This window comes from Muscardinus avellanarius (assembly GCF_963383645.1).
Source record: "Muscardinus avellanarius genome assembly, chromosome: 16".
Taxonomy (NCBI): domain Eukaryota; kingdom Metazoa; phylum Chordata; class Mammalia; order Rodentia; family Gliridae; genus Muscardinus; species Muscardinus avellanarius.
In genome coordinates, this window is record NC_137802.1 from 10,746,053 (window position 1) to 10,769,543 (window position 23,491).

Genomic DNA, 23,491 nt, shown 5'->3' on the forward strand with positions numbered 1-23,491 from the left:
CAGCTCCTCACTTCCTGGTGTTCATAACTCCCCTTTGTCATGATTCACACGGTCCAGTTCTCTGATGCCAAGACACCAAGGCCTTCTAGAGCTTTCGACCATAGAGGGGGAAGCTATGTCTATTCAACAAGGTCTTGGGAAGAATCCCAAAGAGATCCACGCACAACTCTTTCACTAAATGTTCTTTTCCTCGGGGCCTATGTGGGGTTAAGCCCTTAAGCTTAGATGTGTGGGGAACACTGGTTTGAGTTCCCAGCATGGAAAACTCCCCTGCAGTGGCCCTGGGGTTGAAGTTTGCATTCACTGTGACTTCACAGAATCTGATTTTGAGCCATCTCCCCTGCAGGCCTGCTTTAAAAAAAAAAAAATAGACTTCTCTCACCCCCATTGATTTTTTTTTTGGGGGTGTGTGTGTGCGGAATACACAAAGGACCACTTCTGCTGGCAGCCCTGGGAGTATCAAATGGCAGAGTTTTGTATTTAAAGGACATTGACATTTAAGATCGAAAAGGAATTTGGGTTTCTAAATTAAAAAAATAAGTCCGTGTGATTTCAAATTAAAATACGGTTATAAATCCCGTCAAGCACACATCTAACTCATCCCCCTCACACGCCCCCCCCCCCATCCCCGAGGAGGAAAGATGAATCGCTCCCCACAGGGGAATTGGTGTTTTCGCCTCAGAGTTTAGTTGGGGGCTCACCTCTATTTTTGTCCCCAAAGTTCCAGCTAATTTGGGTCAGCTGTGGGTATAAACAAGCGCTTACTTAGAGAAAAAGATCCGGAGATAAGGACGGGCCTCCTGTGGTCCTTAACTGATCTCTGACCTAAGGCCTCCAACTCAGTCCCAGATGAGGAGAAAATAGGCCCCCCCTGCCGGGAGCTGGCTGAAGGCAGAAGCCTGGTTCTCTGCACAGGACCGGACCGCGTGCTGGTGCTGGGCGGCAAAGCTCACATCCACGACAGGGCTGCAGACTCCTCACCACCAGGCTCAGGGAGAACTCAGCTCCATCAGTACTAAGGATAAGGACCAGGAGGCAGAACCGAAGAGCCACAGACCTGGGGAAGCAACCGGAGGTGCATGACCCCTCGACTGGCATCTGGAAATTGAGCCCACAGGTGTTCTGTCTCGGAGCTAACCCCCCAGCTCTTTCTCTGTTTTGTCTAGAGACAGGGCCTATGTTGCTGAGGATCTAAGATGCTGGGGCTGGCCTCGAACCTCATATGATCCTCTTGTCTGGGCCTCCAAAGTACTGGGATTACAGGCGTGTATCACCACACCCAGTGAGCTCTGTATTTGAACAAGCCTTCCAGGCGATTTTGTTGCACAAATTTAAGAATCACCACAAGGGATTTTATGAGGTCAGTAGGTCCAGATGGAGGGTCCTTGGCAATGTATACATCGGAAGGGAGAAAAGGATTCAGGGCTGATTTTCAGTATTTCTTTATAATTAAAAAAATATAAGCTGGGCATAAGTGGTGCATTCTTTTTTTCTTTTTTTTCTTTTCAGTACTGGGAATGGAACCCAGATCATCCAACCTCTGAGCTATACCCTGGTCCTAATTTTTAGTGTGTGTGTGTGTGTATATATATATATATATATATATATATATATATATATATATATATATGTGTGTGTGTGTGTGTGTGTGTGTGTGTGTGTGTGTGTGTATATATTTTTTTTTTTTTTGTAGGGTAGGTACTAGGGATGGAACATCCCAGGGGCATTCTACCTCCGAGCTACACCACCAGCCCTATTTTTTATTCTTTATTTTGAAACAGGGTCTCACTGAGTTGCGGAGGGCCTCACTAAGTAGCTGAGGCTGTCCGCAAACCGTGATCTTCAGGTCTCAGCCTCCTGAATGCTGGGATTACAAGCGTGTGCCACCATGCCCAGAAGTCTTTATATTTTTTGAAACAAGGTCTCACTAAATTGCTAGGGCCTCGCTAAGTAACTGAGGCCGTCGGCGAACCGAGATATTCTGGTGGGTCTCAGCCTCCGGAATGCTAGAATTACGAGCATGTGCCACCACGCCCGGCCTGCGAACTCTTGTAATCCCAGCATTCGGGAGGCAGAGACGGTAGGATCGCGGTTCGCGGACAGCCTCAGCTACTTAGTGAGGCCCTTTGCAACTCAGTGAGACCCTGTTTCAAAATAAAGAATAAAAAGTAGGCTGGGGATATAGCATGGATTTGGAATGCCCCTGGTACTGCAAAAAATAAATAACTTTATATATATATTTCTATTTCTATTGGTACACTGTAATTATATATCCTAGTGAGGGTCAATGTGATACAAGCACTCAGCCCGTGGTGCGTTTTCCTCTGCCTTTCGCCTGCCCCCATTCCTACCTACATGTTAGTGAGATGGGCAGTAATACCTTCATATCTGGACTTTGCACTATTTGAAGTGTTTCTTTCATCGGTTCTTTCCCCCCCCTCCCTTTCTCCCTCCCCCAGTCCTCTTCCAACTCTCCTACAGATCTCTTTTCTCCTTGATCCAACGTCCCCTTTGTTTTCTGTTTCTCCCTGGCTTCCACATCGAAGAGAAAACATCCGACAGACCCTCGACTTTCTGAGTCTGATCTCAGCATAATATTTTCAGTATTTCAAAAAAAATTTTAAAAAACCCTGAAAGACACGGATGTGTTTGTGTGGAAAAGGATGCTTGGGCTAATGAAACTGTCATTTTCCATTGCTGCTGTCTGGGATTGTAGCAGCATAGGCTGGAAATGGTGATTCTTGCTGGACACGGTGGTACACACCTGTAATCCCAGTATGGGGAGGCTAAAACAGGAGGATGGCGGTTTCAAGGCCAGCCTCAGCAACTTAGCAAGACCCTGTTTCAAAATTTAAAAAGCTTTTAAAGGGCTGGAGGTGTATCCGAAAGGTAGAATGCTCTTAGGTTCAATGCTCAGCTCTAAACAAAAACAAAAACAAAAACAAAAGCAAAAACAAAAAAGGCCAGGCATGTGGCACACGCTTGTAATCCCAGCATTCGGGAGGCAGAGACAGGAGGATCGCAGTTCGCGGCCAGCTTCAGCTACTTAGCGAGGCCCTTTGCAACTCAGTGAGACTCTGTTTCAGAATAAAGAATAAAAAATAGGGCTAGGGGTGGAGCTCGGAGGTAGAATGCCCCTGGGTTCCATCCCCAGTGGCACAAACAAAACAAAACAAAACCAAAAAAAAACCCCACAAAAAGGTCAGGCCTGGTGCTGCACCCATGCAATCCCAGTACTTGGGGAGGCTGAGACAGGAGGATCACGGATTTAAGATCAGCCTTTGCAACTTAGTGAGACCTTCAGCCTCTTATTAAACCCTGTTTTAAAACAAAAAGTAAGAAGGATTAAGGGTATATAGCTCAGAGGTAGAATGCCCCTGCTTTCAACCCCCGGTATCACACACACTCATATACAAAAAAAGGGAAGAAAAAATGGTTATTCTTATCCAAAAGCATCGGCGTGGTAGAACAGACCAAATAATGCCATATGTGTACATGGATGTATCCCTATGAATTTTATTACCATGTACAGGGTTGAGGAATAGAGAGGAAAGCATCAAATGTTGTTGTTGTGCATGTATGAAAGTATCCCTGTGAATTTCATTACCACATATAGGGTGGAGGCAGGGAAACAGCAAATGGTGTTGGTGTGCATGTCCGAAAGTATCCCTCTGATGTGTAATCACAGCACACTCCCTAGAAAGCACTGGTTGGTAAGGTCACGTGACATTAATTAATTAAATATGGGCGGGGAAGACCCAATAATGGAAACCATTCAGATAATCCTTTGTTTATGCTTGAAGTTATCTGTGTCCCTGTAACTATTATCTATAGGGAAAGGGGCAGCGTAGGGACTGGAGAGAAACACGCAGTGAATGCTGTGTTCGTGTATGTATTGGCCACTCTGAGCCTCCTGTGATGTATAATTCCAATGTGCCAATAGTATGTCTATTTATAAACAGATACAAGGATTAAAAATACATGTGGGGTTTTTTTTTAGGAGAAAGACAAGTAGTGATGGGTATAATTGAAGAAAGCCTGAATAAAGTTTAATAAAATTAGGAGCCACCCATTTTGAGCTCTGTCTCCATTTTCTTACCTCTGTCTGGTATAATCTTGAACTAGCCTGGTAGGCTTCCTCTGTTCTCAGTTTATTATTATTATTATTATTATTATTATTATTAATTATTACTATTTTTGTGGTACCAGGGATGGAACCCAGGGGCATTCTACCTCTGAGCTACACTCCCAGCCCTATTTTTTATTCTTTATTTTGAAACAGGGTCTCACTGAGTTGCAGAGGGCCTCACTAAGTAGCTGAGGCTGTCCTTGTCCTTGAACCACGATCCTCCTGTCTCAGCCTCCTAAATGCTGGGATTAGAAGCATGTGCTACCACGCCCAGCTCAGTTTCCCCTTATTAAATGGGCTTCATAACACATCTCTCTCTCTCCCTCATCTTTAAAAACAAACTGGATCATTGTGCTTTCCTTTGAGCTGTCAGGGTATATGGTATGAATGAGTAATAATTTTGGAAATTATATTCTCCTTTTAGATTGGTAATCAATTGCTTATTCAATACCAAAATTGCAGTCTCAGGGGTTTGGAAACCGTGCATGGCCCATCGCCCAGTATAATATCTAAGATGTGGCTTGCACACTCGTGGAATTTGATGCAACCTACGTGCAGACTTTGGAATTTCTCCGACAAAGAACAGCGAGACAAATTCAGAGTGTGTCTGTAATGACTGGTTTTCTAGTTTCTAAGAAACTGGGAACTAGAAAAGTGAGGGAGAGATGGGGTAGGGGGAGAAAAAGAGGTTAGGATGTTGGACTCAAATGGAATTGGCATGAAAATCCAGGGCACCTTTTCCTACCGCTGGAGTACAGATGTTAGAAAAGAATTCGGAAGAGGCAGACAGATTAATTCCCTTGTGCCGTGTTCTGCTCAGACAGCCAACAGTGGGAGCGGAGGGTGCTGTAGGGAGAAGCCAAGTCAAACGAACGCACTGGTCAAAAGAAAGAGAGGCTCTGTCCAGGCAACTTCTCAAAACTAGGGTGAAGCTGTATGGGGCGTGGGTGCGGGGATCGCCCACCCATTCTTCTTGCTATCAGGAGGATCACAGAATTCGGGGATTTACCGGGGCTTTGTAGTAAGTGTGTGACTGCCGTAGCTTGGATTAGTCTGCAAAAAAAAGATAAAGGCAGCACTATATTCATAGACAGCTCATGGTATCTCGAAATTCATTGACATCGATCAGATCGTGGAATCAAGCTGCCCGGACATTGCATTCCGGCTGGCAGCGACTTTCTCTGAGATGCTGTGGACACATGACGGTTTCTCTGGGCTGTATATACCGTTGGAAATACAGGCTAGTTCTCTACTCTTATCCTGTGTTTTCCAGAAGGAGGAGGAGGTACACTTTCACTCCTGTCTCCCCTGGGTTGAAACGTATTAGACTCTCTTTAGCAGCAGAGGGAAGAAAGCAGTAACTTCTTTCCTTCAAACCTTCCAATACCCACTGTCATGGAGGGGCATAAAGTTGTCTGAAGTCATTCACAGGGACAATTATGGGAATGACATGAGGCCCCCTCTGGACTTTTGAGCCCCTGACACAGACATTCCTCTGTGTGCCTGTGTTACCCAGAGCTTTTGTTATGGTCAATAAATATCTGCTGGCCATTTTATCGAGTCTAACCCACATTAGCAGATCAGCCTTCTATGCTCAGAGTTTGGAAGTGGCTTGAATAAAAGGCTGTCTTTTGTGATTCCACACAGGAGGGTGATACCCAGGGGAAAGAATTGTAGGGAAGGAAATACATGTGGAGAATAACGAACAGACCCAAGCCCCCAGATATCTACAAGAGGAGGAGGCTGGAATATAATACCCAGCCGTAATATCCTCTCTGCAGCCTTCAGCTTGAAAGGGAAGGACAGTTTGATCCTATATCCGTTGGCAAGCTAGGCAATTTGAAATCTCCACTTGAGTCTCAGAAGTGCAGTTTTGGAGATTAATGCAATCAATAAATCCTTAAAGTCCAATTTCTTTTTTGTGTGTGTGGTACTGGGGATGGAACCCAGGGGTATTCTACCTTTGAGTTATACCCCGCAGCCCTATATTTTATTCTTTATTTTTGGAACAGCGTCTCACTGAGTTGCAAAGGGCCTCGCTAAGTAGCTGAGGCTGTCCATCAACCTTGGTCCTCCGGTCTCCGCCTCCCCAATGGTGGGATTACAAGCGTGCGCCACCACGCCTGGCTAAGTCCCATTTCTAACCAAGATTATCATGATTATTTAAAAAATCTGATTTTTTTTCAAATGATGTCATAGACATGAAAATAACTTTGGGATATGGCTGGCACTTCACTCTTGGCCCACACATCTTTTTTTCACTGTTTTAAGTTGATCTAAGTGTTCTAGACTGGAACTCTGATAATAACTTGAGAACAATTCATCTGATTGGATGTCAGTTTTGAATTTAGGCAACTTATGACAGGTTTAACTCTGCTTTTCTTGGTTTTTAGTTAAGAGATGATTCCTTTAAATTCATTTAGGGCATCTGAAGAGGGGGAAATCCTAAACTCATGACTCACGCAAATGAAAACAGACTGAATGCTTAAAAGAAATGATGAGGGAATTGTAAAAACAAACTTGTTTTTTTTTTTTTTTTGCTGGGGCTGCATACTGTTTTTTGTGGCACTGGAGATTGAGCCTAGAGGTGTTCTACCTCTATGCTATACCTCCACCTCTATTTTATTTTATTTTTTATTTTGAAATAGGGTCTCGCTAAGTTGCACCAAGTTGCTAGGGCTGGTCACCAACCTTTGCTTTTCCAGTCTCAGCCTCCCAAGTACTGGGATCACAGGCATGAGCCACCATGCCTAGTTTGGACCATTTGTTACGCAGCAGCAACCTTAAAACCTGCAGGATGCATGTTCGGGAAGAGACCAGGAGGAGGAAGCAATCCCGTTGGACCAGTTGTGCTAGTCAACTGGAAAGTGCATGATTCAGCTCAGAAGAGTTCATTGGGAACTAAACATTATAATTTAATCAACATCTTGGGTTGCAATCGAAATGAGATCTGCCTTAGAGCTAAGTTGGTGGAGTTTTTCATTCAGTGTTGGTCACAGTGAGACATCAATGGTCATGCAGAATCTGAAGCCATTTCATTAAAACCCTTGCTTTATCTTTTGCATTTTTGCACATCTTTATTTTTAATTTGTCAAATTCCAATAGAATTTTTTTTCTTGGCCACACAAAAATGTAAGTGCTTTTAAAGATCATATAACTCCTTTTGAATTTTTTGAGAAGGGGTTCTGGCCTCATGTCTGCCACAAAGAGAAGAGATTCCTTCCTTCCTTCCTTCCTTCCTTCCTTCCTTCCTTCCTGGCAATGGTCAAGCTCTAAAGACTTGTTATAATATAAAGTGCTACACTAATTTGTAATACCAAAGGATGGCAGGTGTTCCCACTGACCAGCTAAAAATGGCATCACTCATTATAATAATAACCTGAGAATAATTCATCTGCTTGGATGTCAGTTTTGAATTTAGGCAACTTACGACAGGTTTAAAATTTGAAACTTCAATTATTTCACATTTCATGGGTCAAGTGGAAAATATTTTAATAAATAACCTTGATTTTAATTAAGAATTTTAATGTAACAAACAATCTTTTTAATACGCAATCTTTTGTAGGTGTTTAAATTCTCCTAAACGAAAACTGCTGAAAATGGGATCTCACTGGCCCTGGTTTTGGGACGTTTGGAAAGCTCTTGGGCTTCCTCAGTTTAATTTTCATGAAAATTTAAAGACTGATAAGAGTTTGACTAGATGAGGGGCTTTCAACCACAATTCAAAAGAGAAACCTAGCAATCTAATAAGGATTCTCAGGAAGTTTCTAGAAAGGATAGGAGAGGTCAAATAAACAGGGCAGAGGCCGCCAATGCAATCTGGGTCAGCAAGTGTGTTTGTGTATGTGTGTGTGTATGTGTATATGTGCATATGTTTATGAATTTGTGCATATACAACTTTTTTTTTTTGGTACTGGAGATGGAACCCAAGGGCTTTCTACCTCTGGGGTACACTCCAAGACCTATTTTATATTTTATTTGGAAACAGGATCTCACTAAGTTGCTGAGAACCTCACTAAGTAGCTGAGGCTGGCTTCGAACCTGTGCAATCCTCCTGTCCCCGCCTCCCAAGCGCAGGGATTACAAGCATGCGCCACTACACCTGGCTCATATATAACTTTTTAACAATTAAAAAAACATAGAAACTCATAGACGTAGATGATCTCCAGGGACCATTAGCATTTCTTTCTTTCATTTTTTAAAATCTCTTTTCCTCTTCCCTCCTGTTTCCAAAAAGTCAAAGAATAAAGAAATCAAAAATCCTCCGGGAGTCCACGTTGAACTGTGTGTGTTTCTAATCATCTCTTCCCCTGACGTCCTGGCTCTCTCTAAGGGACCATGCACATAGTCTGCTTTGCAATAAAATCTGTGGAATTAGATGGGATGGATAAGGCCCCGAGAGTCTTGGCTCCTTGTCCTTTCTTCTGAATGTTACATGCCCACACGAACCACCGAGCTGCCGGATAGAGCACGCTTCTCTGCTCTGCATGTAAATCGCATGTTTACTCTCCGGTCTGAATTGCAAGAGCTGGCTGGTGTTATACTCAAAGTCTGGGACCCCAGGGTGACAGGGATCACCACTTCACACAATAATGCAAAAACAGGAAGAGGTTTATTGGGAAACTAGCTCGAGCTAGGGTTCGAGTCTCGTCCAGCACAATGGAGTCTTGACAAGGACCCCAAGTCTTTGTTCCAAGGCAGTTTTATACATTTCAGTCACTCGGACTGTGATTTACTAAGGAGTTATCTTTAAACCAAAAAGAACTTTTACTGCTGTTATCTCAAGCGACGGATAGGATACTTGGTGTCTCCCGTTTGATTGGTGCCTCCTGGGGTTGGTTGGGAGTTTTTTCACCCTGACCCAGGTGCCAAAACTGGCACTTAACTGTTAGTTGTATTCCTAGGAAACCGAAACTTAGGCCTAGTGTGTTTGCTGTATGGATGAGGCCTGTCATGGCTCCGGTAGGGGTCTACACCAGGAGCAGAGGTAGAGACTCCTCCTAACCCCGGCTTTCTGCGCAGAATCAAGTAGAAAAGTTCAGCCAGGCAGGGCCCGCCGTGTGTGTTTGCATAGGACTCCACAGCCGACTCATACCTGGTTGACAGGTGGCAGCCAGAGACTGGGAAACCTTTATCATTTGGTTGGATTAAAAAAAAAAATCAGCCGGGCTTGGTGGCACACGCTTGTAATCCCAGGACTTGGGAGGCTGAGACAGGAGGATCGCAGATTTGGGGCCAGCCCCAGTTACTTAATGAGGCCCTCTGCAACTTAGGTGAGACCCTGTTTAAAAATAAAGAAAAAAAAAAAAGAGGACTGAGGGTGTAGCTTGCAGGTAGAATGCTCCTGGGTTCCACCTCCAGTACCACACACACACAAAAAGAATAATTTCATTATTTGTAGGACTTTCCCCCCTCCAGAAATTATTTCCATGTAGCAATGGACTACAAATGCAAGATTTCTGTGAAGCAATATTCTGTGAGCATCTTTGCTATTTGATTGTGCAGATACCAGAGAGCAGAACATCCTGATTTCATTAGTTTCTACGACACAAAGAGATGTTCCATTCATACGTCCCTCATGAGCGGTGTTATTTAGAAAGGTGTTCTAGGGTTTATTCCTGTCTTTATTGGTTGCTTTCATGGAGTCCCAGATCTAACTGCATGCACCCCAAAAACAAGATAAACACAAAATAAACGATATTTATTCTCAGCCAACGGGCAGCTGTTGGTCCAGAGGACTCAAGCATATGGGCTGAACTTTAAATCAGTTTTGAAGAACTTGGGCCGACTGTGTGCTCTCTCCCCTTCGTGTGGCTTTCCAGAATTAAGGAGAAAGAAAATCAGTGTTGGAGAGGGCGAGGAGGATGCAGGTTATCAGCTCTGAGTGACACTTTTTTACCTGTCATCTGCAGGCTTCGGGTTTCTCCCTGTCTTTAGCGTCTGCACAGGAGGACTGACTCAGAGCAGACAGACCACTGGCTCCTCCATCAGCTTTGGACATGTTGCTGGGACAGAGGAGCTGCTCCTGATAACCGCTACAGCCGTCCTCTGCTAGCCCGGCACAGCGCCTACTGTTTACTGTTTGTAGGGCTAAGCCATTCACAAGGGGTTAGTTTAAATTACAAAAAAAATAAAAAAAAAAGGCTTGAAAAAATTCTTTGTGCTGTTCTGGCTCTGAAGCACAAAAGAAAATTTAGAGATGGTGGGGTGCTAGGGCTCCAGTATCACTAACCCAGGACAATCTGTCAGAGGCAAACTTGCATGCACACTAAACACCCAACTTGTGTATATAAGGCATACTTGTGTATACTAAATATACAACTTGCATATACTAAAGGCGAACTTGTGCATACGAAATGTACAATTTGTGTATACTACAGGCAAACTTGTGCATACTAAGGGCACAATTTGTGTATACTACAGGCATACTTGTACATACTAAATGTACAACTTGTATATACTGAAGGCAAACTTGTGCATACTAAGTGCACAATTTGTGTATGCTAAAGGCATACTTGTGTATTCTAAACATACAATTTGCATATACTAAAGGTGAACTTGTGCATACTAAATGTACAATTCGTGTATACTACAGGCAAGCTTGTGCATACTAAGGGCACAATTTGTGTATACTAAAGGCATACTTGTGCATACTAAATGCACAACTTGTATATACCGAAGGCATACTTGTGCATACTAAATGCACAACTTGTATATACTGAAGACATACTTGTGCATACTAAGTACACAATTTGTGTATACTAAAGGCATACTTGTGCACACTAACTGTACAACTTGTGGATACTAAATGCAGACTTAACAGCCACGGCAGTATCCTACAGGGATCTGAGTGCCTGCAAATGTTATGAGGAATCTTGGTTTTTAAATTTTATTGCAGAGGATGTTAGTAAGACCTGGAGCAGGTTATACTGTGATTTTGTTCATCTGGGGGCCACTCTTTCACCAATTTCCATAGATACACAAGAATTATCTTTAACCACTAAGGCAGAAGAAAATGTCAAATCTATCTTCTAATGACATGAAAATCCTTCTTTGATCCGGATTACGGCCACCTGTGCTAGAATAACATTGCCACTCCATCTTCCAGAAAAGAAATAATTGGCAATATCCAATTAATTGTGGACGCAAACACCCCAAACAAAACTGAAAAACAAAGAAGGTGAGAAAAAAAAAAAACCCAAAACGATTATGTGGTTGATGCTTTCGGAAAAAACAGTAACTCTATCCGGGTCCAAAAGTAAAGAGAAGGGACGCCCATCGTGAATTGTGTTTCCTCTAAGAACAAACTCGTCAACCCTGGAATTTTAGGCACAATCTATATGGGGGAAAAAAGGAAGCATCCTCCAGGTGAGTGGCAGAGAGGATAAAGTATCCCAAAACCGGAATTTCTAGCGACATAGATTCTCTAAGGTTCTTGGGAGATCGATATATTGGCTTCTACTAAATATCGCTAGGCACTTTCCACTCCCGGATGGCACGGCCTCCCATAAAGAATGAATAAGAGCCTCAGGGTACTCACGCGGTATTAGGCCTTGGCTAGCCAGCTGCTCCTGGGTCCTTCTCTGTTGAAGCCGTAACTGCAAAACTTAGAAAGATTGTTACTTTGTGAGTTGGGTTCAGCATGATTCCAATCACGTTCGCATAAGGTCATCTTTTCCTCTACTTTCATCTTACTTTTCCTGTATTTTCAGCTTACTTTCTTAGCTTTTCTCATTGCCTTCCTAGAACAGTTCAGAGAATTATTTTGAAGTGCATTATTCTATTATAAAGACCCAGGGGAAGAAGAACCAGAGAAGCGGAGGGGTTGCAGAGTTTCCCTGCAAATCCATAATAAACAGGGAACAGAATACTAATATTTTCGCAGTGCCACGCTTTTTTTTTTTTTCTCTCTCTCTCCTGTCCTGTTTGGTAAATATCATCAAAGTTGGCTTGGATAGCAGCCTGGTGGCCTCAAAAGGGGAGCAGAGTAGAGAAAGCTTAGGCCTCAAATTCCTTCCTGGGTTTGAGTGTGCTTAATAGGTGTGCAACCCTGGCATACCGCTTAACCTCCTTGGCCGTCAATTTCTTGTAAGAGGGAACAGTGCCTTGTTGTGTGGTGTCGCTATAATGTTTAATAAAACAGATGTATGCACATTGCTTAGCAGAGTGCCTGGCCCGCATAAGGCCATCGACAAATGAGAGAATTATGAGAATCTTGGCTTTTTTGGGGGGAATTCAAAGAAAGACTATTGGTCGAGTGTGGTGGCCCATGCTTGTAATCCTAGCATTTGGGAGGCTGAGACAGGAGGATCACAGTTCATGGCCAGCCTCAGCTGCTTAGTGAGGCCCTTTGCAACTCAGTGAGACCCTATTTTAAAATAAAGAATAAAAAATAGGGCTGGGGATGTAGCTTAGAGGTAGAATGCCCCTGGGTTCCATCCCCGTACCAGAAAAAAATAAAATAAAATAAATAAAACAAAGAAAAACTATTGGCATTATGATTTGTTTATAAACAATGAGAGGCTTATCCAAACTCTATATTTCATAATCCATGTATATTCCATATTCATAGCACAAATAGATTGTATATATCATACACATCTACATAGCGTACATCAAATAGTATCGAGTCATATGAATTATTCTAATTTTCACCTCTCTCTCACCCAAACACATTCTATCTTTAGACATTTCGCTTCCCCTGCATATATATTTTATTTTCTCAGGGACAAGCCTGAATTTGCCATGTTGGTTCCTGGGCTTAAAATGTTCAAAATATGGATACAAAAAGCAAAGAATTTACAAAAGGAGTATGAGTTTAGTCAGGCTATGGTGAAAGGGGAGAACGAGAACTCCTTTTATTTTATTTATTTATTTATTTATTTATTTATTTATTTATTTATTTTATGGGGGTGGAACCCAGAGGCTTTCTACCTCCGGGCTATACTCCCAGACCTTTTTTTTATGTTATATTTGGAAACAGGGTCTCGCTAAGTTGCCGAGAGCCTCACTAAGTAGCTGAGGCTGGCTTCGAACCCGTGCGATCCTCCTGTCTCCGCCTCCCAAGCGCGGGGATTACAAGCATGCGCCACCACACCCGGCTAAGAACTCCTTTTATAAAGGGCACATTTGGCAAGGTACGGCGGCACACCCTGGTAATCCCAATACTTAGAAGGCTGAGGCAGGAGGATTGCAGGTTTGAGGCCAGCCTCAGGAACTTAATAAGCCCTTTAACAATTTAGTGAAACCCTGTTTCAGAATAAAAAATGAAAAGGTCTTGTGGAAGGTAGCTCAGAGGCAGAAATTCCCTGGATTCAATTCCCAGTGTGCGTGTGTGTGTGTGTGTGCGTGTGTGTGTGTGTGTGTGTGTGTGTGTGTATAAGATAAAGTGAAAAGTCTCCTCCTCAGACTGAATTTCAAGTTTATTTAATAGTTCAGAGTGAGGCTTTGAGGCAAATTCAGTCATAGCCAAAAATGAAAGAGAGGGTAATAGAGAAAGACGATTTTAAAAAGTTTTGTGTGCTTCAAATTGGATTCTTATCAATTTTCTTTTGGGAAAGTCTTTGCAGCACCAGGGATTGAACCTAGGGGCATTCTACCTCTGAACTACACCCCCAGCCCATTTTTATTTATTTATTTTTTTGTGTGTGGTATTGGGAATGGAACCCAGGGGTATTCTACCTCTGAACTATTACCCCCAGCCCATTGTGTGTGTGTGTGTGTGTGTGTGTGTGTGTGTGTGTGTGTGTGTATGTGTGTGTGTGTTATTGGGAATGGAATCCAGGGGCATTCTACCTCTGATCTACACCCCCACCCCGACCTAATTTTTATTCTTTATTTTGAAACAAGGTCTCACTAAATTGCAGAGGGCTTTGCTCAGTAGCTGAGGCTGGCTGAGAACCCAGATCCTCCTGTCTCAGCCTCCCAAGTACTGGATTACAAGCATAGGCCACCACTCCCGGCCTCTGAGTTGTTTTTATTTCATTCTGGCTGCTAGACTCTGCCTCACTGAATAAGCCCCATAAGACTCCATGTTAGGACCAGACCACAGTGAGCACTGCATTATTTCAACTTGTGGATACATGAAAACGATAGAAGAGGTTTGTTGTGTGAGCTCCCGTTTGGGTCCATCCTCCCACAAATAAAAACTCCGAAGAAAGTCTCCCCGAGGGTTCCAAATAGTAAACAAAATCGGGCCGATTGCAGAGGGAACCAAGGCTTGGAGAAATGACTTGTGCGAGTGAGGAATGGATTGCCCATTTGGGGGTGGGGGATCCTAGTCCTCTATTCATGACCTGGCAGGGCCCAAGCAAGTATAATTTTATACAAAAAACTGCAAGTCTTTCTGGCCTGAAGAATCAGAGAAAAATGTCCAGGTAACCATGGCTGATCACCAGAAAGTGATGGGGATCTGGAGAAAGGGTCCCCTAACATTGCATGAAGTCCACGCGATCCATACTGATTCCTGAATAATGTTCACCTGGGACAGGTTCACGGCAGCATGGTGAAGGTTTAAAATTAAACCAAGATTTGAACCTCTGCACACATAGACACAAGACAGCTTGAAGTCGAATGAGGCAATTGTGACCTGTTCTAAATGAAAAGGCAAAAAAACCCAAAAAACAACAGAAAATACAAATGCCAATCTTGAGATGATACAGATGCTGAAATTATTTGACTAGGATTTTAAAGTAGTTACTCTCAACCATTTTTCAGTGAAGTACAAAAAACACATTTTGGAAATGAATGAAAGGCAGAAAATCTTTGACATAAAATGAAATAATGGAACTGGGCATGGTGGAGCATGCTTGTAATTTTGGCATGTGGGAGGCTGAGATGGGAGGATCGCGGCTCAGACAGCCTCAGCTACTTAGCGAGGCCCTTCGCTACTCAGTGAAATCATGTTTCAAAAATTTAAAAAGACTAAAAAATAGGACTGGGGGTGTAGCTCGGAGGTAGAATGATCCTGGGTTCCATCTTGCAGAAAGAAAGAAAGGAAGAAAGGAAGAAAGAAAGAAAGAGAAAGAAAGAAAGGGGAGGAAGGAAGGAAAGGAAAGGAAAGGAAAGGAAGGAAGGAAGGAAGGAAGGAAGGAAGGAAGGAAAAGAAGCAATGGAGCTGGGTGTGGTGGCATAGAACTGTAATCCTAGTACTTGGGAAGCTGAGACAGGAGGATCGCAGATTTGCAGATAGCCTCAGCTACTTAGTGAGACCCTTCACAACTTAGTGAGACGTTGCTTCAAAATAAAAAATGAAAAAAATAGTGTTGGGGGTGTAGCTTAGAAGTAGAATGCCCCAGGGTTCTATCCCCAGTACTGCAACAAAGAGGGAGAAAGAGAGAGAGAGAGGGAGAGAGGGAAAGAGGGAGAGAGGGAGAGAGGGAGAGAGAGAGAGAGAGGCAGGCAGACAGACAGACAACATGGAAATAGCAAAACATCATAGTAGAATAGCTGAAACAAAAATATTTATCAGCGGTCTTAATAAATTAGTGACTATCCAAGAACTCAGTGAATATACTCAAAGATATATCAAGTTGAAAGAGAAAAAAAAGATGCAAAAAATTATACAGAGCCTCGATGACCTGTGTAATCATATAATAAATTCTACCATTGGGTAATTAGAGTCCTAGAAGAAGAACAGAGGAAGACATACTAGCCAAAAGATTACTAAAGTTGGTGAAAGAAATTAGTCTTACAGACTCAAAAAGCTCAGTAAACCCCAAATAAAACATATGCACAGAAAATCACACTAAGATATATAATAATCCTGTGACAGAAAATCAAAGACAAAAAGATCTTAAAAATACCACATTAATTAATTATTTAATTAATTTCTGGCCCTGGTGATTGAACGCAGAGTCATTCTACTTCCAAGCTATACCCCTATTTTATTTTTATTTTGAAATAGGGTCTCGCTAGATTGATGAGTCTCACTACATGCTGAGGCTGTCCTTGAATCTGTGATTCAATCTCAGCCTCCCAAGTACTGGGATTACAAGCATGTGCCGCCATGGCTGGCTAAAACAACACTTTGTACAAAGGGAAATGTTGGCTTGAATAACCTGGCTGAGGTTCAGACAGAAAGATTGAGGCCATCCTCAGCAACTTATTGAGATTTTTAGCAATTTAGAAACCCTGTTTCAAAAAAAAGAAAAGGTGTAGCTTAGGGTGTAGCTTAGAGGTATGACCTTAGATTAAATCCCCAGCACCTAAAAGGAAAAGCAAACAAGCAAGCTGGAACGACTGGAAATGACTATATTAATATCATGTGAAGTAGACTTCTTGTGAGAGTGTTACTAGAAACAAGTGACTTTTATAATTATAAAAGGGACAATTCATCAAGAAGACATAGCAATCATGAATGGATATGTGTCTAGTAATAAAGCCACAAAATACATGCAACAAAATTTGACCAAATTGAAGAGACAAGAAAACTTCAAAATCATAGTAGGAGATTTCAGAATTCCTCTCTCAACACTTGATTGTGCTAGATGAAAAACATCACTAATAGTACAGAGGATTTCAACGGTATCATCCATCTTCTCTTAATTGATTCAGTTTATCCTGAACTAGTTGCAAATCGTTATACTCAACAACTACAGAATGAATACTCTTTTTTTTGTGTGTGTGGTAGTGGGGATGAACTCAGGAGCATTCTACCTCTGAGCCACACCTCCAGCCTTATTTTTTATTCTTTATTTTGAAGCATTGTCTCACCGAGTTGCAAAGGGCCTCCCTAAGTAGCTGAGGCTGGTCTCCAACCAGATTCTCCTGTCTCAGCCTCCCAAATGCTGAGATTACAAGCGTGCGCCATCACACACGGCATGGACACTCTTTTCAAGAGCATGTGGCACGTTCACTAAGATATTGCAAGGTTCCAACAAATTCTAAGACGAGACTAGCGGAATTAAGAGTTAGACTAATCGAGAAAAAAAAAGGGAGAGAATAAAATTTACTTATAATAGGGATAAAAGATGGGTTATAACGACATATCCTAGACATTAAAGGACAATAAAATATCAACAAATTTGTGCCAAGAAATTTAACAACTCAGATAAACGGACAAATTTCTTAAAAACTACAACTTACCAAATTGATACAAGAGAAATAAAGTCTGAAGAGCATTGTATTTATTAAATAACTTGCATTGATTACCAAAGATCTTTTCCCACCAAACCCTCCCCCCAATAAAAAAAATCTCAAGGCCTTAAATGATTTTACTTGTGAATTCTATCAAAATGTTGTGATAAGAATAAATCCTTTTCTGAGTTCCCCATCAAATAACCTTCACATTCTGCACATTGCACCAATTGTAAATAAGAGTCAGTTATTTTGTCTTACAACATTATGGATGGATCCTAAAACAACAAAGAGACGTATTTATAGATATATCCCATTGTTTGAATTAGCCAGGTTGAAAATTGCTCCAGCGCTCTGGGCATTAAGCTGTTTTTACTTACATTGAGCTGAAATGAGGACAGAAAAGGAAAAGAGAAAGAAATCATTTTAACATTTTGAACAAAAAGAATTGGAAGAAGTGGGTGAGATTGAGGGAAGAGAGACATATATGTTGCTATCTGTCTCACAGGTTGTTAGGGTGGGATGTTTCAGTGGCTCCTTTATCTCACATTTGAGTTCTTTTTATACACAAGTACTATTCCCCAAACAAACTCTCGTCTCCAGTTTGTCTCCTCCTGAGCCTGACTCTATCATCTGCGCTCACCTTTTTTTGCCATTGATGATGTTAACCCCATATGTGAAATGTGGTATCAATAATTCTAATTTATACGTGGTTAACACTATTTAATAAAAAATTTTCCTTTGCTTAGTGATTTGCAGTGTCATCTTCTTCATTTGAAAAAAATATTAATGTAAGCTGCAATCTGTTTTTAGGTGTTGAATTCTACTTTTAGCTAATTTATACGTTCCATCTTTTTCCCTTTTATAAGCAGCAAATGTACTAAAATGCTTTCTAGACAGCAAACTGAGCACATATCTGAGTCTATAAGTTAGAGAAGTGATTATCTTTTTGTGTGTGTGGTACTGGTGGGGAACTCAGGGGCTTTTCTACCTTCTAACTATACTCCCAGACCTATTTTTTATACTTTATTTTATACCTTATAAACTTTATTATAAATAAACTTTATTATATATAAACTTTATATATACTTTATTTTATACTTTATATTTTATACTTTATAAACAGGGGCTCACTAAGTTGCTGAGAGCCTCACTAAGCAGCTGAGGCTGGCTTCGAATCTGTGTGATCCTCCTGTCTCAGCCTCCCAAGCGCTGGGATTACAAGCGTGCGCCACCACGCCCGGCTGAGAAGTGATAATCTTAAGATATGTAAGTACACTGGAAACAGAGGATTCCTCAGTGGATTGAAACTATAAGTAACCAACAAGAGACACACATAAGCAATTAAAGGGGATTGGGTTGGAAAACTACATACTAAGACATGCAAGTGAATACCTAAAAATCATGCTAGGATCCTACATGCCTCTGATCAGCAGGGAGTCTGACTCAATCTAACATTGTTGCCAGCTGGTATACTGAAGGAGGAGGTCAACCTCTATGAGGCCCTGTGCCCCTCTTCACATTGGGTAAAGAATTGGTTATAGGGAAAGGGGCAGTTTCCATATCTGGTATCTTTGGGAACACAAGGGTTGGCCCTACATTGTTGGCAATACCTAAGAGGGTCAAAATTTCTTCATTGTTTTAAAACTAGCTACTGGCTCATCCTGTCTCTTCCTTACAATCCCCCACAATCATCAAGACACAGGAAGAGTCTTTTCTCAGTGCCAGAGAAGAAAATTCTCATCCACAGAAAAATAAACTTACTACTTCCCACCAATTAGGATGGCTACTGTCAATAAAACACGACACCCAATGGTGTAACATGTAGACTGAATAGAACTCCTGTGCACTGCTGCTGGGAATGTAAGATGATATACCTACTTGTGAAAAAATAGTGTAGTAATTTCTCAAAAAATTAGGCACAGAGTCACCACATGATCCGGCAATGCCACTTCTGGGTCTAAGGGATATTTTTGATCCACATATGCAACAGCACTTTTCAGAATAGCTGAAAGGTGAGAACACCTTTGGCTCAATAGATAAATGGGCCAATGGATCAATGGATCAGCGGATGAATGGCTGGCTGAATGGCTGGCTGGCTACGTGGATCAATACTTAGTCTCCCAGAGGAAGGAAATACTGACACATAATAAGAAATGGCTGAAACTTGAAACTTAAAGACAGTATTTTAAGCAAAATAAGCCACTCACAAAAAGTCAATTACTGTACACTTCTGCTTATATGAGGTACCTACAGTAGTCAAATTTATATGACCAGAAAGAAGAATGTAGCTGAGGTTGGCCGTGAACCTGCAATCCTCCTGTCTCAGCCTCCCAAACGCTGGGATAAGAAGCATACACACACCACCACGCCTGGCTTGCTCTTTTTTTTTTTCTTCCCCTGTTTCCCGGTTATTTCCTAAGTCATAAAACAAAATCAGGTCTTCTTTATTGGATATTTAGTTGGTTTTCAAACATTTTCCAGCAAAAACAGCAGTGTGCATTCTTTGTGGTTAAAATTATGTTAAGTGAGATGTGCCAGTCACAGAAAGTGGAGGGTCAGATGTTTTCTCTCACATGCAGAAGCGAGGGAGTAATCGGGATACCAGAGGGGGGCTTCAGATAGTGGAAGAGAAACTCCATTGAAGCCAGTGAGGTGGTCCAGGGAAAGGGGAGGTGGGGGCAGGGGGAGGGTCATTAAAGGAATCACTTCCATGGACAGTAAGTACATATGTGAGATTATCGATGTCAATCTCAATACCTTATATAGGGAATGTACCAGTATTGGAAATGGCCTAGGAAGATTTGAGAAAACTCTGATTATTAATAAATATATCTCTAAATTGGGTGAGAGGCAGGCATGGGGAAGGACTTGGTTCCTGCCAAGAAGCAGGCAGCTATTGTAACATAAATGAATCTAGCTAAAGGTAATTAACAAGTGGAAAGAGAAGGGGAGCTAGGAGTTCCTCATTCTAAAGACAAGGTTTACATGATAATCTAGTTAGGATGGGAGGAGGGCGTCAACCTCCAGGAAAGGAGAAACCTGGGTGTAAACTAAGAGTTCGGCGGGAAAATTAAAGAGGACAGACTTTACCTATGTCAGAGTTACATAGGAAAAAGCAAGATGGAGGATGTCGTGTCTATAAAAGGGCCATTCCGGGTTTTGTACTCTGGTGAATTCATTTGAAACACCGTCCCCACTCCTGAATGACATGGGGCTGTAACTGTCTTCTGTAGTTCTATTTTTTAAATAAACTCCTTTATTTATTTATTTATTTATTTATTTATTTATTTATTTATTTTGGTGGGTCTGGGGATGGAACCCAGGGACATTTGGCCTCCAAGCTATACCCCCTGCCCTATTTTTTATTTTTTATTGTGAAACCGGGTCTCAATGAGTTGCAGAGGACCTCACTAAGTAGCTGAGGCTGGCTTCGAACCTGTGCGATCCTCCTGTCTCAGCCTCCCGAATGCTGGGATTACAAGCATGCGCCACCACGCCCGGCTTAGTAAACGCCTTGAAATCTTCAGCAAGAGTCCGGGCTATTGTATATCTATCCTTTAGCTTAGGACAAGAACCCACTTTTTTTTTTTTTAGGGGAATTGATTTTAGGGGTCAAACAAAGGTCCCTGGGGACTGTTCCCCTAAGCAGTAACCCTCACCCCCAAAAGGAAATATTCATCTCAAACCGTAACATCTTAACCGTAACAGGAAAGGTAGAGTTGGGATGGGGAGGGAGCTAGAGAAAAGCCCACCAGACACAACCAGCATACCGGGTGTATGTCACTGTAAACTACATTATAATGTAAGGCTATAATGCACCAGTATAAGTATATAAAAATTGTGGCCATGTGTTTGATAGTACTTTAAGATAACTTCCAGGAGTAAGCCAAGAAAAGGAATCCTTTAGTTAAGGGAAATGCCAAGTCTGAGAGCTTCGGGTCCACACCACAAACAGCTCTCCTGCGAGGCTGCTTGGCTTTTATCCCCATTACCAAGTGTGCGTGGGGCTGTTTCGGGGCTTCCTACCCTTGTCTCCTGGGACCCGCTGTCATCTCTCTCTCCCCTGAAGCCGAAGCCTGGCTGCTGGTCCAAGACTCAGAGAGACCAGAGAGCCACGTCCATGAGGAGATTAGCGGTGGAATTTGTCCCTGGGTGGCTGGCTGCTTCTCCAGGATTGGCGGAGCTCCCAGGCTAGGGGTCAAGCCTGGATGATGTCGCATACAGAGAGCCCTGAGGCTCAGGCAGATGCCCTTCCACCCCCAGCCTGGCACTCGGAGAAGCAGCCACCTGCCCGCTGGGCACTGGGCACTGGGCACAGCCATCGCCTGGTCCTTTCCATTTTGTACTCTCTTCCTTCTTTCTGCTTGCTGTGGCCATTTGTGTCCCCCAGGGCTCTGGCAAACCTCCCCTCGTCCACTGTGGCTAAAAATACTCTGAGCAGAGGGTTGCTGTTGGTCCTGGCCTGTTCTCTACTCCTGTTCTAACTACCTGTGAATGACAGGCACGTCTGGAGATCTTCCTTCTTTGGGAGATAAGGGGAAGTGAATTTGGGGTGTTTTTTATGTCATTACATGTTTTATTAACAGTAGGATATCGCTTATGGTTCTGAAATTTGGGTGTTAAGTCCTTTTCAGCTTCTGGAACCAAAGAGATTCCTTTCCTTTCCCTTCCTTCCTTCCTTCCTTATTCTTTCTTTCTTTCTTTCTTTCTTTCTTTCTTTCTTTCTTTCTTTCTTTCTTTCTTTCCTTACTTTCTCCTTTCTTTCTGTCTCTCTTTGTCTCCATCTTTCTCTTTCTTCCTTTCTCTCTCTCTCTCTTTCTTTTTCTTTTTAAAAGTTTCTATTGCCACAGTCATTGGGATTGGGAGTCAGGTGCACTCAAGTCGCTTCTTTATGCAGAAATCTGGGGCTCTCAATTCTGGTTTCCATGTCTGTCTGGCAATTCCTGTCTCAGTACTACACTATTTAAATTATCCTAGACACTCTCTCTCTCTCTCTCTCTCTCTCTCTCTCTCTCTCTCTCTCTTTATATATATATATATATATATATATATATATATATATATATATTATTGCCGGGGGGGACGACTCATATTACCTTTTAGAAAAATCAAAATTTTAAAGCATGGCGTGGTGGTGCACCCCTGGAATCCCAGTACTTGGGAGGCTGAGACAGGAGGATGGCAGGTATGAGGACTGCCTCAGCAAGTAGTGAGACTCTTATCAACCTAGTGAGACCCTGTTTAATAATAAATAAATGTTTAAATAAATGTTTAAATAAAGCTAAAAATAGGACTAGGGGTGGAGCTCAGAGGTAGAATGCCCCTGGGTTCATTCCCTAGTAACACACACACACACACACACACACACACACACACACACACACACACACATCGTATTTTCCCAACAGCTTCACCTCATGTTTTTTTTCCTCCAAAATGAACCAGCAAGTTCTAACATCACCCTAAACACTCTTCTCCCCTAAGAAGGGGGACCACATACCTTTAATATTCTATAATCAAAGAATAAGTGTGAACCCTATTCAGTCCAAGAAGCAGCCTCCTTATAAAAATCTACAGAAACACATAGATCTGGTATCATGGATCAGGATGAGGTTTTCTGCTTGCAGCAAGAGGCTGGGGCCAGGGAACCCTCTTCAAGGATGGAGGCTAAAGTATCTCTGCCTGCCCCTGGGGGCTGCAACCAGACAGCTGTCACTTGCCAGTGCCCAGGAGAGGAAGCAGGGCCAGCCGGGGGCAGAAGGCCCAGGTGTAAATGCAGAAGTCTCTTGAGAGATTCTGGCTGACCAGGAGGGAAAATACCGGAATCGATGGACATTGTGACATTTCTCCTATCACTTAAACAGTCTCCTCTGCCACCGGCCAGTGCTGGGGGGCCAAACCTTACTTGTTAAAGGAAGCAAACACAGTAGTAATGGCAGAGAGGGGTTCAAGCTTTTATTTTTGTGGTACTGGGGTTCTTGGAATCCCTTCTACCGCCGGGCTACACTCCCAGACCTATTTTATATATATTTTTAAAATTTGGAAGCAGGGTCTCTTAAGCCAGTGAGGCTGGCTCCAAACCAGCACGATCCTCCTGTCTCCGCCTCCCAAGCACTGGGATTACTAGCGTGCGCCACCACGCCTGGCTTGAGGGGTTCAAGTTTGACTTCACCAAACTTCCCAACTTTAGACAACTTGCCCTGTCTCCATGTCTAGCCTTTTTATCTGCATGAAGCAACAGCATTTATTACCAACAGGTAATATTGCCAACTTCATAGCATT

General features: G+C 42.4%; 1 protein-coding gene across 2 annotated transcripts in view; it reads right to left on the reverse strand.

The window, feature by feature from the left end:
- The window catches only part of MYOCD (myocardin), a gene marked incomplete at both ends in the record, with an annotated part of 118,490 nt that overhangs the window by 72,342 nt on the left and 22,657 nt on the right, over positions 1-23,491 (reverse strand). For both annotated transcript variants that reach the window (XM_080713673.1, XM_080713672.1), the window contains one exon: positions 11,670-11,735. In XM_080713673.1, coding sequence (XP_080569799.1) covers positions 11,670-11,735 — 66 coding nt within the window. The remainder of the gene's footprint in view (positions 1-11,669; positions 11,736-23,491) is intronic.